This window comes from Leptonotus elevatus, chromosome 4, assembly GCF_054856555.1.
Source record: "Leptonotus elevatus isolate MCC_2025b chromosome 4, RoL_Lele_1.0, whole genome shotgun sequence".
NCBI classification, from domain to species: Eukaryota; Metazoa; Chordata; class Actinopteri; order Syngnathiformes; family Syngnathidae; genus Leptonotus; species Leptonotus elevatus.
Genome location: NC_141242.1, coordinates 17,714,513 through 17,729,003, shown reverse-complemented (window position 1 = coordinate 17,729,003; position 14,491 = coordinate 17,714,513). Strand labels below are relative to the sequence as shown.

At 40.4% G+C, this 14,491-nt stretch overlaps 1 protein-coding gene across 2 annotated transcripts in view; it reads right to left on the bottom strand.

Moving 5' to 3' along the window:
• brsk2a (BR serine/threonine kinase 2a) overlaps positions 1–14,491 on the bottom strand; it is a 182,678-nt gene that overhangs the window by 16,371 nt on the left and 151,816 nt on the right. For both annotated transcript variants that reach the window (XM_086073668.1, XM_086073669.1), the window contains exons 9-12: positions 8,975–9,006; positions 7,023–7,187; positions 6,052–6,149; positions 4,412–4,562 (exon numbers count right to left, since the gene is read on the bottom strand). In XM_086073668.1, the coding sequence (XP_085929794.1) occupies positions 4,412–4,562; positions 6,052–6,149; positions 7,023–7,187; positions 8,975–9,006 (446 nt within the window). The remainder of the gene's footprint in view (positions 1–4,411; positions 4,563–6,051; positions 6,150–7,022; positions 7,188–8,974; positions 9,007–14,491) is intronic.

Here is a 14,491-nt window from a genome sequence, read left to right as displayed (position 1 = left end):
CAATAACACAACCACCAGTCACCAAAGCTTGATAATAAATAGTTTGTGGTGAGAATGTATTTTCAGTGGAATTGTGGTGTTGCGGTTTTTAATTTTGAAAATCTGGTACTATAATCCTAAATTAGAATGTGCAAGCAAGTCTGACTTTTTGCACACTAATTCAAATATATATATTTTTTAAATAAAATAACATTATAAACAGACCTTTATAACTTTTTCAAGGCAACCTTAACCAAATTGAAGACCTCACAAATATATGACCAACTGAGCGGGCAATGCGTGCTCAATCTTAAATTTTAATACACTTGGCAACATTTTGATGTAAAGCACTATAGCAAATAAGTGGGTATTCTGTCAATATTGACGGAAAGTCCGTTAATCCGCCAAGGACGGACGTCCATTTTGCTGACAATTACTTGGCGGACTAAGCAATGCTGGTAGTGGGTTTTCGTTTGTCAATGTAATCATCAATACCAGGGTCAGTACTAACAGATCTGTCTAATGTTTGTAGATGATGTTGTAAACAAATAAAATTCCCAGAGGTGGGCATTCCCACAATATTGACGGGAGGTCCGGCAGTCTGTCATAATCAATTTTAATGACAAATGACTTGTTGACGGATGCCCATTTTGCTGATGAATGACAGTTTGATGATTACAATGCGGTTCAGCTTGAAATATTGAAGGAATGACGATGATGGAAGTGTGACGATTGCCTAATAACGGACACTTGAAATTCATTGACGCGCCCACCTCTGCAATTTGCAAATTAGTAGGAAACATGCTCATAGTGACTGATGACAGTTTTCTTAAATCTTTGCAATGATTTTCAAATAAATTACTGCAGTGCCATTTAAAGTGGTAAAATACTGCAGAAGAATGAACGGGTTAGTTGTACTTTTTGAAGGTTGAAGGACTCTATTTAAAAGGCACACGCTGATTTAAGCACCCTGACCCCTGATTTAAGCACATGTACCACTGCGCTGCACTTTCTAGTTTGGACTAATTGCATCAAAGTCTTACATCCTAGCGTGACCAGAGGCTTTGTTGATCTATCCAAAGCACCCGGGGGGCTCTGACGAGAGATTGTGTGGGATGGAAATAATAACAGACGGATCTGAGAGAAGGGAATGGCCTAAAATAAAATGAAAGCGATACAGAATATAGTGGGTGGTGCCAGGAGTAACAACGCCAAAGCCCAAATACAATCACACTGCTCCTTTCTCTTCCTCTGACTCTATTTCAGGGGTGTCTCCTCTCTGTGAAGCAGATAGTCATATCAATCAGCTCACTATTTAAAGTCATTTCCTTTCCCGGGGCTGGAGGAAGTCCCTGAAGATCAACCAAATTAATATCCACAGCTCAGATCCTCAAGTTTGAAGATGCAATAAGACCCCTGCTGCTTCTGCTGAAGAGATCTGTAGTAAACATACTTTCTTTGAGTATCTGAAACACTTAGGAGTTGATAATTAGCAGCAACCCTTGGACTTATTAAAATTGCTCGACTAACCTAACTCATTTAACCCGCATCAAGTGACGGGAGCCAGTCGGCGAAGAAAAAAGATCATAAGCTATGCCTCGCACTTTTTCATGTTTCATTTCCATATCAATAACCTGCCTTCATTTCTCCTTGCGCACCGTTAGGATTTTAAATGAACGCAAAAGGGTTCCTTGTATCTTGGTCAACATGCTTGCAACATGCTTGTCATTGTATTTACTGCTAATATTTGATTATCGTGGATCCAGCAACAAATTATGAGTCAGAAAATGTGGCCTTGATTGCAACTGTTTACATGAGATATGGAAGGAAAAAGGATGAGTAACTAAGGAACATTGATGTATAGGCGCAATTTTTGTAATGAAATTCAGCTTTAACCATCTCTCCGCTGTGATTAACACTGATGTGAATGCATTCTGTCAAAACACGTCAACATTTTGAATGATCCTTGTATGTTTCATCAATCTGCTGTACTATGTTTCGGGTCAAATAAAGCTCAGATCAGGCAGAAAAAAAAAGGTCCGAGTTCAAAATTTTGCTTCACAGATTATTTTGCCACTGATATCTGCCTGAGAGCTAAAAACAAACAAACAAGAGACTGGAGGCAGAGAAATATACAGAGAGACACTTGATTTGGAGGTCGAGAAGCTGCAGCGCATAAAACCAGCAAGCAAATCAGCACCGTAGACAGAGACAATCTTCCTGCATTTGTACTTTAGTGAAGCGATGCCACACTAACAGAGGGGCGCAACTGGGACTGACGATGAGCCACACACGAGGGAAGGGAAGACAGTGAGTGAGTGAGACAGACTGGGGAACATAAAAAGGGCAGGGAGGAGCCAACAGTTGACATTTGTATGGCGTAAAATAGAAAGAACTAACTATTTAAAGCAGATGGAGGAAAGATGCAGCGGAGCTTCTTTTGATGAATACTTGCTAATACAAACGGTACGGACGGGTCTCCTATTAAGCCTTAAATAATTGCGGTAGGACTAAACTTCTTAGCTCATCACAAATCTTAACTCTTCATTTCACCAAGGCATGTTGGACAATTGTATGATTTCAAAGTTGTTGTTTTTAAATTCCTGCATGATAATGCCCTAGTGCAAAAAGCAAAGCTCACAAAGTCATGCTTGAATGAGGTTGGTGCGTGGGAACACAGAAACAAAGTTCCACATGTTCTTCTTTTTGTCTTCCTGTAGGTGTGTTCACCCAATAATGTGTACCGGCATGCGGAGGTGGGCATTCTCTCAGTACTGACGGAAGGTCCATCAGTCCGTCCGTCACTAACGTATCTAGTGAAGCAAAGCAAAATGGCAGAGGAAGACAAAACTAGCAAAATCTTTCCATCAAGACTTGGATGTCCTGATGGGATGACTGAGCGGATGAGACAAGCAGATGAATCTTCACATCATAATTCAAAGACAGACATCTTAAAGGTGGCAGAGGCAGAAATGGATCTAATCCGTCCAAAGTTTAAAGCGGCGTGAGATGAATTCTCGAGTGAGTAGTTATTAATATATCTGACATTGGGATGAGTTGGCAAATCTCTATAGTGAGGCCATATTATATTAGTCGCTGGCTCCGCGTTCATGTCCTTTTAGGCTGATCACGCCAACTCTCAGTCGATCTTTCCCGCCCTCACAAACGCCACTGAGCAAACATGATATACCGGAAGGCTGAAATAAGATGTGCAAATAGATTTGAAATCATCCGCCTATGCCTGGTGGGGTTACGGCTCAGACTCCACTTTCTGAAGGAGAAGGAAGTCTGTGCCTCTCAGGAGAAAGTGGGACACAGCACGGGAGGAAGTGATTATCAATGCATTCTACAGATGATAATTGAGCTCAGACCGGAAAAGGGGGACAGGGTTGGAGGTGGATATTTAAGTTCTGCAGTGCACATCTTCAGGAGGAAAATTTACTTTAATATTCAAATGCATAAAGTTGTGGGCCCAATTGGTTAGCGCCTACTTTGTTTTCATTACGATCCTTAAAAAAAAGAAAAAAGAAGACGACACTAAAACAAATCCTTCTTTTAAAGAGCACACTTCTGCATCTTTCTCCGCCAAGCATCCTTGAGTCAGGGAGGAAAAAGGAAAAGGTGAGAAGTGAATACCTTTCTTCTTTGCTGCATTTCGCCCTGCCGTCTGGAATATCCAAGCTTTTACTGTATACTGACTTACTACGGTGAGACAGGAGACAGAGCGAGCAGACGGTCACACTAATGGTCAGGTGTTTGCTAAACCTGCTCTCACACCTGCCCACGGACCTCGAGACAAACACAATCGCACACACACATAACAAGATACCTCCACTTCGGATTTGCGCCACAAACAACACAAAAAGAGTGTGATCCTTGTCAGGTGGTCAGAATGAGCACATTATTTGAGTGCTGACAAGAAATATGGCCAAATAACATCAAACAAAAAATACATAAATAAAAGACACAGCTCTGTCCCTTAAAAGTTAATCTCAGCTCGATTCACACTGCATGCTTCAAGTGATGCGATTGCCATTGTTTGATCTCAAGTGGCACGATTCGGATACAAGTCACGGCAGCGAAAATGGAAAGAAACGCATGACATCGGATATCTTCACACCAGAGTCAAACAAACACCTGCACAAAAATCCGATACATACCAGATTTCTGCAAATGTGCACGTGCTGATTGGATATACACGCTCAAGGCAAATTTGATGTCAATGAAATACGCACGTGCTACAACTACCCGGACATCCCGTATCATATATAAGTAGACATTCAATATCTGATCGGAATTGCAGAGTGAATCCAGCCCATGGATCCGCCCTCTCCATTTTGACTTCAGTTATCTCAGCCATTTTGTGTCAGATCAAATAATCCCAAGAAGTCCTGTCAGCTAACAGAGAGCGCAAATAACAAGTAAAGCATACCGCTGGCCATGTTGCGTCATGTCGATGGCCCTCCTGGCCGGCACTGGTGACCCTCCGTCTGTGACGCTGAGGACCTCCATGGACTTCCTCTCTGGTCTCCGTTTGCCGTGTCGGTTCAACATGGGAGAGTCGACGCGTTTCTTTGGAGGATCTGCATAACAAAAAGCGCACATCAAGTAACAGCAAGCGGGTTTGAGCACATTTCTGAATAATGGAATGCTGGAGATGTAATGTTAATTGCATTAAGCCTCACTAATGGTGATAAGTATTGCTTTCCTCCCAGACCTTAAACTAATGACCGCACTATTAGTTGTATCACATTCAATAAGGAGGGGCCCTATTAATCAAAATGTCACAATTTAACAACTTAGAGCTTCCATGGCAGTAGTCAGCACTCAGCCATGGCATTTTCATTTTCACTATGTGCATGCAAATGCGAATATTTATTTTACATATATGCTTTTTTAAATATATATTGCATGTATGTAAGTGGACTAGGGTTGTCAGTCTGTCACTATCAAATTATTATTATTTTTTTTTCAATAATTGATTATTTCATTGATTCCAGTGTATAATCGGATCCAATCCATTAAAATGCAAAATATTTTTTTCTTGATTAACCAGTTATTGTTATTTTTATATTGTTTAGAAATAAAAACATACAAACAACAATTAAACAATACCACAACACAGGGATTGACCAATCTTGTTGAAAGTGGTTCAGTAACCGGTTTGGTCAGTGTTCTCCAAAGCAAAATATACAGTCGATGTTTACAAATACCGGTACCTTATTTTGATTAAACATAAAAGATAATTAGTCTGCTTTCAAGGTTCAGGATTTTGATTTTAATTTAGGCTTTAAGGCATTAAATGATTACTCAACTATTAAAATAGTTGATTAATTTGACAAACGATAAACAGTTTTAAAATTCTGGCACCTCAAGAGTGTATTTTACATTATGTGTACATTTCAATTGTACATATGTGAATGGATTTTTTACTTATACGTATTACATGTGATTTGTCAGACAGATACAGTATATGTGTTTGTGAATGAACAGACGGTTTTACCTTGTGTACATGAATGGACAGCTTTTACATTCGGTGCATATGTAAGTGGAAGTCGATTGCCCACTGCCAGTCAAAAGAGTATGTGAATGAACAATGAGCTGTTTGAATTGTCAACTAGACTTGACTGCAGCACCCGAAAATAACAGTGGCATGTCCCGAAGCAGGAAATGTGATCTACGCCAGCAAGTTAAAAAACAAACAAAAAAACTTGCCCTATTTACAAGTTTTTCTCCGGCAACAAATATGAATCCAGAGTGTGTGTGTTGGTAAGAAACAAATAAACAGAACATTGTCTACTGTTAAGTCAATGCACCACTGCGGGAAGCCGATCCAATTTCTTCAGAGGGAGGATGACAAGTGTGTCAGACTGTAGAATTCAAAAGTTAGAGTGAAGCCGACGCAACGATATGCTAATGACAAGGCGTAAAGTAACCTACAGTCATTGTCACGGAGTGGAATTGTTGAAACAAATTCTTATTTCGTGAATTTTCTCTGGCTATGCTATTATTTATAGATTGCTGAGTTTCATTATTTATCACCACTTTTTGTCTTTTTTGTTGGAGTCTCACCGATCTCATTGCGAGGGGGGAGGTTCTGGTCCTCTTGACTGGGGTATCTCTCTTTACGGTCCAATAGCAGGACATAGATCATCTTTTCTTGGTTGTCACTGCACAAAGGGGACATAAAAAAAGACTGATGTAGAAATACTTTCGGGCGGTGCAGCACAATTTTGATTTTTTTGTCATGGTGGCAGTATAAAACATGTTCAGATTGGGACCGAGCCCCATCTAATTGAGGATGGAAAAAAACGATACAGATAACTGCAATATGAGTGGACTGTAAATGCACAGATCGGGTATGCTGTACATACCGTACAGTAGCTTGTGCACACGCGTCTGTCTGAATAACTTACATTAAAAAAAAAGTGTTATGTGGAATTAGTATCTCCAAATGTTGGGTCATTACAGCAATTTCATCTCACTATATATAAACACACTGAAGGAATGTTGTTATCTCTGCTTCCAAAATGTGTTAAGTTGATCTGTAAAATATTGGCATATGAGATTGTCAACTTGCAGGTGTGCGAATGTTTGGCAACATTTTATAAAAGTGTCTTTTTTTCAGTTAACTGGAATGTCAGATATATTTTTGTTGTTGTCTCTGGGCCATTTTTTTTGCAATGTATAATTTGGCCTTGTATAATAAAAGCAGACTGCAGAGCAGCAGGAGGCAAAGAAGAGAAGACCTGCACGTTCAGCTCAAATGATGCAAGCGCAAAGGGATGCAGACAGCACATTTTCCACCGTCCGGCAGTATTACTGCGTTCGCCTCGGAGAGTGGATGGAGTAGTTATGAAAAAAGTTGAAAGTAATGTTTCCTTTTGAGGGGTCAGGACTTTTAGCGAGACCATTTCTATAAATTAATCAGAGAGGAACTACTGTAAAAAACAGCTTTTTATTATATTTTACCTTTCATTACGAGCAATTCAGTTCCTCTAGAACCCCCACCCTCTGTGTTAGGGTTTTGAAAGTGCACTCACTCGTCGGAGAGGAGGTCTTTCAGCAGTTTGTTCTTGTCTCTGAAGCAGCCCAGAGAGTGCATGCTGTCCAGGACGTCGGGGTCGATGTCGTCTGCGGACGGGAGGCTGCGCATGGTCACCTTCCGCGGCACAGGCTGCTCAGGTTCGGGCTCGTTCTTACCCCCTCTGAGAAGACACAGTGGGGATGAGATGGAGCATCTCGACAACTTGTTCAAATATGGGACATACATCTTTGACTTTGACAAAACTGAACATTATAATATTTGATGGTAAGAATGCTACATACAGACCCTCATGAGATTATAAAGCACTATGTGGTGACAAAATGTGACTGTAAGCAAGCTTGGCCTCCTTATGACCCCAAAGGATTTTTTTCCCATGCTGCGTCAACTTCATGACACACAATCTTGTGAAGCGGACCCCCCTTTATTATTATTTTTTTTTTGGGGCCTAATGGACCAGCTCAGTGGCCCGGTGGTAGAGTGTCTACCTTGACACCGGGAGGTTGTGGGTTCAATCCCTGGCCGGGTCATACCAAAAACTATAAAAATGGGACCCATTTGCCTCCATGCTTGACACTCAGCACTAAGGGTTAGAATTGGAGGGTTAGATCACCAAATGATACCCGAGCGCGGCTCCTGCTGCTGCTCACCGCTCCCTCAGGGGACAGGTCAAATGCGTGGAGAACGAATTTTGCCCCACTTAGGTGGGTGTGACAATCAGCGGTACTTTAACTTTAATGAACAATATGTCAAGCTAACCTATGAGTTTAAAACCTCCACCTTTTTTTCAATCCAATTGAAATATTTGGATTTTCCTCTTGAAATGATGAAATGGGTATAAAATAAATAATTTACTTTGTTTAACAAAGCAATTTAGAACCATTTCTCACAGTAAACAAAACACGCACCGATTTGCGAATCACCATTCAAATGACTACTTCCTCTAACCACCCAGTGATGCCACTTAAACTCCCTGCTGCTTTAGAGGAGTAGCCAGGCTGATGGCTGGCCAGCTTGACAGCAAACAAAGCCTCCTTTGTAAGATTGAAGCCAGACAAAGCAGGGTGGTAAATTTCTCTGTGGATTGTTGGCTAGCTGCTGTAAGGTACAGTAAGTTGCCCAACTAAAACTAAAGAATTGTTTGCAATATATTTAAAAACAATGACAGTATTTAGACTGAGCCAAAAATGTAGTTAAGTGGCAAACAAGAACAAACTTCAAGCAGGAATGGCCAAAGCATTGATAAAATTATTTAAGTCAACCCCCAAATTTTCTTTACAATTTAGCAGCAAAATCCAACCGTTTTCAGCCTTCTCAGGGGCGGCCATTTTGACACTTGCTGTTGCCCGACAATGACATCACAGTTGTTTCATGGCTCAGGAACGACCAATCAAAGGTCACCTGTTTTCTAAGTTTGGCCATTTGACGGTCGCAAGTCAGATATGGGCTCTCTGAAGTTGTGCAAAGACTTATGTGCACTACCGGTGATTTGCATTCTGTGATTCTTCTTCTGTTGTTCCACTCACGAGTCACTATGAGATTGCATGAACTTTCTCTGACAGAGACAATAACTCACAGTCCATCTATCCATCCATCTTCTATACTGCTCATCCCCACTACCATAATTCAATCTTTGCTTGCCCAACGACAGTATGGCAATTTGATTAAAAACTCGGGGAGTGTTCCTTTAATCAAGCAAAATAGATGGTAGCTTACAAACACAGCAGATTTGTTTGAAAAAGGCCAAAGCAGGTGTTGTAAAACTTAAAGTGAGTGAACACCTGCCCCCCCTCCCTCCCAACATTTACCCCCACAGCCCCAAAAGTGGAGTCACGGTCTGCTCCAATGTAGTCTGCTAGACATGCCTTCTCATTCGTCACATAATGGCTGCTCTCAGGACAACAAGCTCAGCGGTAGAGAAAGAGGGAGTAAAAACGAGGAGATACTTACATGTACCATGTGTGCTTCTGGATCTGTTCTAGCTGCAAAATAGAAAAGGAGAGAGACAGCAGGTGAGAATCCAACGTGCAAAGGCATTTCTTTTAAAGTAAGCGCTAAATGACATTTGTTTTTGTCACATTGTAACAAAATCAAGAGGGTGACTGCTCGGTAAATCAGGAAAGAAAATCCAATTGAGGTGAATTCTGTTTAACCAGAATAAGCTCAGTGTACTAATAGAAATGTGATTGGGCCACATAAAGAATGATTGAAATGCGCAAGGATAAAATGAGGCTCTCAAATATTAATAGTGCTGATGGAAGAATGAAAAATAAAAGGGGAACGAGGGAGAGGACGCGCTGGCCTGTTGGAGAGTGAGAGAGATGATAACTCTGAGCTATAAACAGAATATTATCTCCTTCATACACACTGCTGACCCGGACAAGCCCCGCAGGTCCGAAGGGAATCTCCAGTTCTCGTTCTCTTTGCAGCTCACACACATTCTCTCTCATCACAATTTTAATGTGCTTGCGCGCCAACACTATCAACTTCTTTTATTCAGGCCGACGTGAGGACGTGCCAGTTCAAGGGCGACAAAAGCAGATGTCTGCCCAAATGACTGTGCAGTGCTTCAAGCGGCCGCAGGATCAATGTTTCTGCGGGGACTTGCATTTGCTCCCGCTGCTGCTGGGGAACCACACATAGCAGCTCTAATTATTGCCATTCATTCACAGGCATTCTCTCGGCTGTGCGCCTCCATTAGCGTGGTGCTGATTCCGCTGTCCCTCAGGAGCAACCTCTGCTTTGCTTCCATGTAATAGTGGTCCAATGGCGAAGCTGAGAGGTAGGTGGCTTCTTCCACAGAGGTCAGCGTATTGACAGACACGGAGACAGCCGGATACAAGCAAGAATATGGCCTACTGTCGCCCACTTTTATTGAAAGGGCTTCAGGCTAAGAAGACATATCACAGAGACGTGCTTTGAAGTGCAATATTTCATCCTCCAGTCAGTGGATGCGACAGCGCCAATTGCAGACATTTCTAATGCAGGACTTTGACTGTGCTGCTACTGGCCCTGCAAAGTGTGCAATCCTTGTATGTTTATTTGGCGCAGTCTGTTGTAAGCGTTTGTGCTTTTTGTGTGTGCAGGCCTGCTATTACCCAAACCCTTCTTCGATCATTATTTTCAGTCAGAAAAATGACGAACTGAAAGAAAACTGTTTTACAGTAGAATTGTGAAGTGATTCCCAGAGAAGAAAACATTCACTATTTTTTTTCTTTTCAGTAGACTGGTCAGCATCATCAGCTTTTATTTTATTTAAATGGGAAGTCAAGTAAAAAATGTTCTGTGCACCCTAACTAGTCACTCATTTACTGCCATTGACGGCTATACACGTCAAAAATTCATTTGAACTATTTCTTTTAGTTTAACATTTTTTCCCCACTTTCGTTAACAAGAGTATGAAAACCTAGAATTTTTTTATTGTACATTTAGAACAGATATAAAATGTGTGATGAATCCTGAGTTAACTAGTGAAGTCATGCGATTAATTACAATTACAATTTTAAACACCCCTAATTTTTAACAATCATCTAGTCAGGCGATAATTTTTTTTAATCATAATTAATCGCATGACTTCAATAGTTAACTCACGATTAATCACAAATTTTATATCTGTACTAAATGTACAATAAAAAAAATCTAGGCTTTCATACTCTTGTTAGCAAAAGTAGAAACAAATGTTAAACTAATAGAAATAGTTAAAATTATTTTTTGACGTTTATAACCGTCAATGGCAGTAAAGGAGTTAATATTGCGGTTGACTTGACTTACCCTTTAAATTTTGCAACAAGGTTCGTGTAAGTGATCATATTCATGTTCCAGGTTTGACCGTATGCTCCAGACACTGTATAAACCAATTGGGTCGAGCAAACACCAGGGGTGTCTGAGTCAGTTCCAGCGGTTCAGTGTTGGTCAAGACACATGACTGACCCAAATAATTCATGATGATACGCCCCGCTTGACCATCAGTGGCTCCATTGCTGTGCTGCAGGGAATTTGGTGCGCTCAGTCATCGACTTGTGGCTGTTGTGATGGTACATCGTGCAATTTTTCATTATTGATTATTGTAATCACTTCAAACTAACTAACTATGTTGAGCAAAAAAAGAATGAATAATGTACAATATGTATTCACATGTACAATGGAACATATGGTGTTCCACAGGGTTCAATTCTGGAGCCTCTGCTGTTTTCATTGTATCTGCTGCGCCTGGGTTCTATCGTAAGAAAAAAAAAGTGGTTGTTTTAAAGTGCCATCTCGCAAAATCAAAGGAACACTTCCTTAAACTGCATGGAGATGTGGACTACAAGACAACTGCTTTCTGTATTCAAGGTGAAGGACAGCCACCAATAAAACCTATACCTATGTCTTCAATTTGAAAACAATTGTATTTTTCAATAAAGAAGGGTTCGGCGAATGTGCATAGGGTTCAGTACCTCCAACAAGGTTAAAAACCACAAAGAAGGTGTCGTCACACACGGGTTGTTTCATGCCAACTTTTGCCACACAATTTAACGTGGGCAGCAGGGTTGCCATATAGCAAGGAGGCTACGAGCGCGACAAAAGAAGCATAATGTAAGTGTGTAGTTGTTCATTCCACTGTGAATTACATTAAACGTGACATTTACGGGTGCATGTTTCCGATTGCAGTTGGTACAACGTCGGGTACCAGCTGCTCAGCTGCAATACAGAAGCTCCACAGGGGAGAAAGTTTTGCACCCTTGGTAGGCGAAGCGAGGTATGTGGCGTGTGTTCTGCTGCATTTAGTGCTTTTGTAAGCAATATTGATTTAATTTAATTTATTTATTAAATATGATTTTCTACTGGGAAATGTATTATGAACTATTCTGTGATTTGGATATATAATCTAATATTTGTAATATGTATATGCTTTTTAGTTTCATGGTGCTCGAGAAAAAGAATAATGAAGATTTTGCACCAGTTAAATGCAACAGTTTTATTGTTGCCAAGTGCTGTGTTGATTTTCAGTCAAATCCTGTCACTGACTCTTTGCTTTGTTTCGTTTTTTACAGTGTACAAATGCTAATCCTCAAAGACAATTCGCATGTTAATTCGCATGTTAACTCTGCTATTTACTATTGTGTTGCATGTATCACACTACACAAAAACATCCGATTCAAATACATTCAGGCATGCAGGATAAGGAAAGACGTCAGAGTGGGCAGGACTCGGGAGGAGGACTTGCATCTCTCCAGCAACCAGTTACAATTTCCATATGCCTGTCAAACCCTTGTTATCTGAAGCCAAGACCCAGATAATTAAAATATCCACATCCGTGCATGTGTTGTATCTTTATCAGCTGAATATTTATTAGGGCTGAGCGAGACATGAGGGTGGACAAAAGCTGCAGGGAACCTTTGCTGGCACGTCAACAAAAATATCTTTGATGAGCCCTGTGTCAGACAGAAAGGCAAAAAGTAGTTAATGAGTCTTTAAAGGGACACACAGGGCAAAATTATAATAAGTGGTTAGAAGGCAGCAATCAAATAAAAAAATGAGAAATCCCACTGAGGACTGTGCGGTTATATTATTCTATTCAGTATTTCTGTTCTAGCCACTGAGCTGTCTGGGCCCCCTGAGAACCTGACGTGTGTGCGGTTTCATTTCATTTCATTGTCATTCCAACAGTTACAAAAAAAGACAATATTGTCCATTTGCAACTTAAGTGCACCCTCGCAGCTATCACAGATTTCTAAGCCATCATTTTTCACGAGTGTTTAAAGTATGCGCCCTGCGCGTAGTACTGCGACATGCCAGACGGCACTGAGGTCTACTGGAGAGAGAGTTTAAGAGCAAGAAGAGGCAGAGAAGGTTCCAAATTGCTCCAGTAACCTTGTTCCCACAGCTGAGCAAAGAGAATAGAGAATACATGACTTTGCAGATGGGAAAATAAACAGACACTTATTGTAAGCTTGGATTTGTCTCTTTGCATGCAATTAATATATTTTTTTAAATAGTATCTCATTATTCACAAAGTGATTGTCCTGGCTTTTGTTTACTAAAGGGTTGACATTGCCACTCTGACACATGTTTATATATACAATCTTTAATTATCTTTTGCTTTTTGTGTCAATTTTACAATGCATTTCAATTGGGAGTGACAAATAACATCTTGAAGCAAGGGTGCTTTGTATCTTATTTGGAGAACTGTGTGTGAGAGTCTGAACGGGCACTACACACAATTTAAGGTCACAAATTGAATTGTTAACTTCAATTGGTAACACACAACTGAATTAACTTGAATATATTAAGTTGAATGATCATTAAACTTAATATATTCACTTTGGATTACAATTAATGAATTACAAATTCATGAAACTTAATATATTCACTTTGGATTACCTTTGGATTAATTTAATTCAAGTGAATATATTAAATTGAATTAACTCATAATAAATTAAACTAAATGTATTCACTTTGGATTCATTTAATTCAATCGTGTGTTACCACTTGAAGCAATTTTTTAAAGTTGGTCAACAATTCAATTTGTAATCTTAAATTGGTTCAACAATTCTCTTTCTTGAGTGTATAACAAATAGATAAATAATGTTAAGTGTGTGCTCATAATAAAGTGTAAATGTAGCAGAAAATGGCCTTTCACGAGTGGTTCCCATACATTTGAAAGCATGTCTTTTTATGCAAAACTATTATAATTTGGGGGGATGAAGGGGATCCAGATTGATTGTTGAATAAAAATAATGTTTAGGCATTCGTGTGCTGTGACCTGAGCATGGAGCACAGCGCTTGTTTTGCTCTCACCGGCCTGTCAGTTTGATTCTACCACGAACGTCATCTTTTGGGTTGTCATTTGGACTGCTTCCCGTGGTGAATTGTGCACTAACAACAGAACACTTGATCGAGTCGGGCTATTTGACTTTCTGCGAGGTCACAACACATGCCCGGAGCTGTTTAGACCTCTGCTGCACGAGAGAGTTGGGGTGGGAGGGGGGACAGGTAGCATATTCGCTCCCAGTGGCTCGGCGTGTGTGCAGCACTTTGTAGAGGACTGGCTGACATAACTAGAGGGTCCTCAATGTGACCTGTCCTTGTCTAGCACAGCACACACAAAATACAACTTCTACCGTTCACTCGACATACAAAATAAGTGGAGCCTTCAAATTTTTCAGATTTTCTTGTGGCTCTCCTGAACACGAGCAGTTTTGGTCATGTACATGCAAACAAGGATGATGAGGTTTTCCCCTTACGGTGGCACAACTTTGTGAAAATAATCTCCATGAACATGAGTCAACAAAAGTGGATAATATACTCTTGTATCCTGACCAGTTACTGTAATTCTAAACTGAATTGCTGGAGAATATCATCAAGAGCCCGTTTAAAAATCCTCTCTCAGGCAGACTGATGCATTCGGACTGCTTATTCCAAAACATAATTGAAGCATCAACATATCAGAAAATTAGAACGCCAGTAGCACAAACACAGACAACC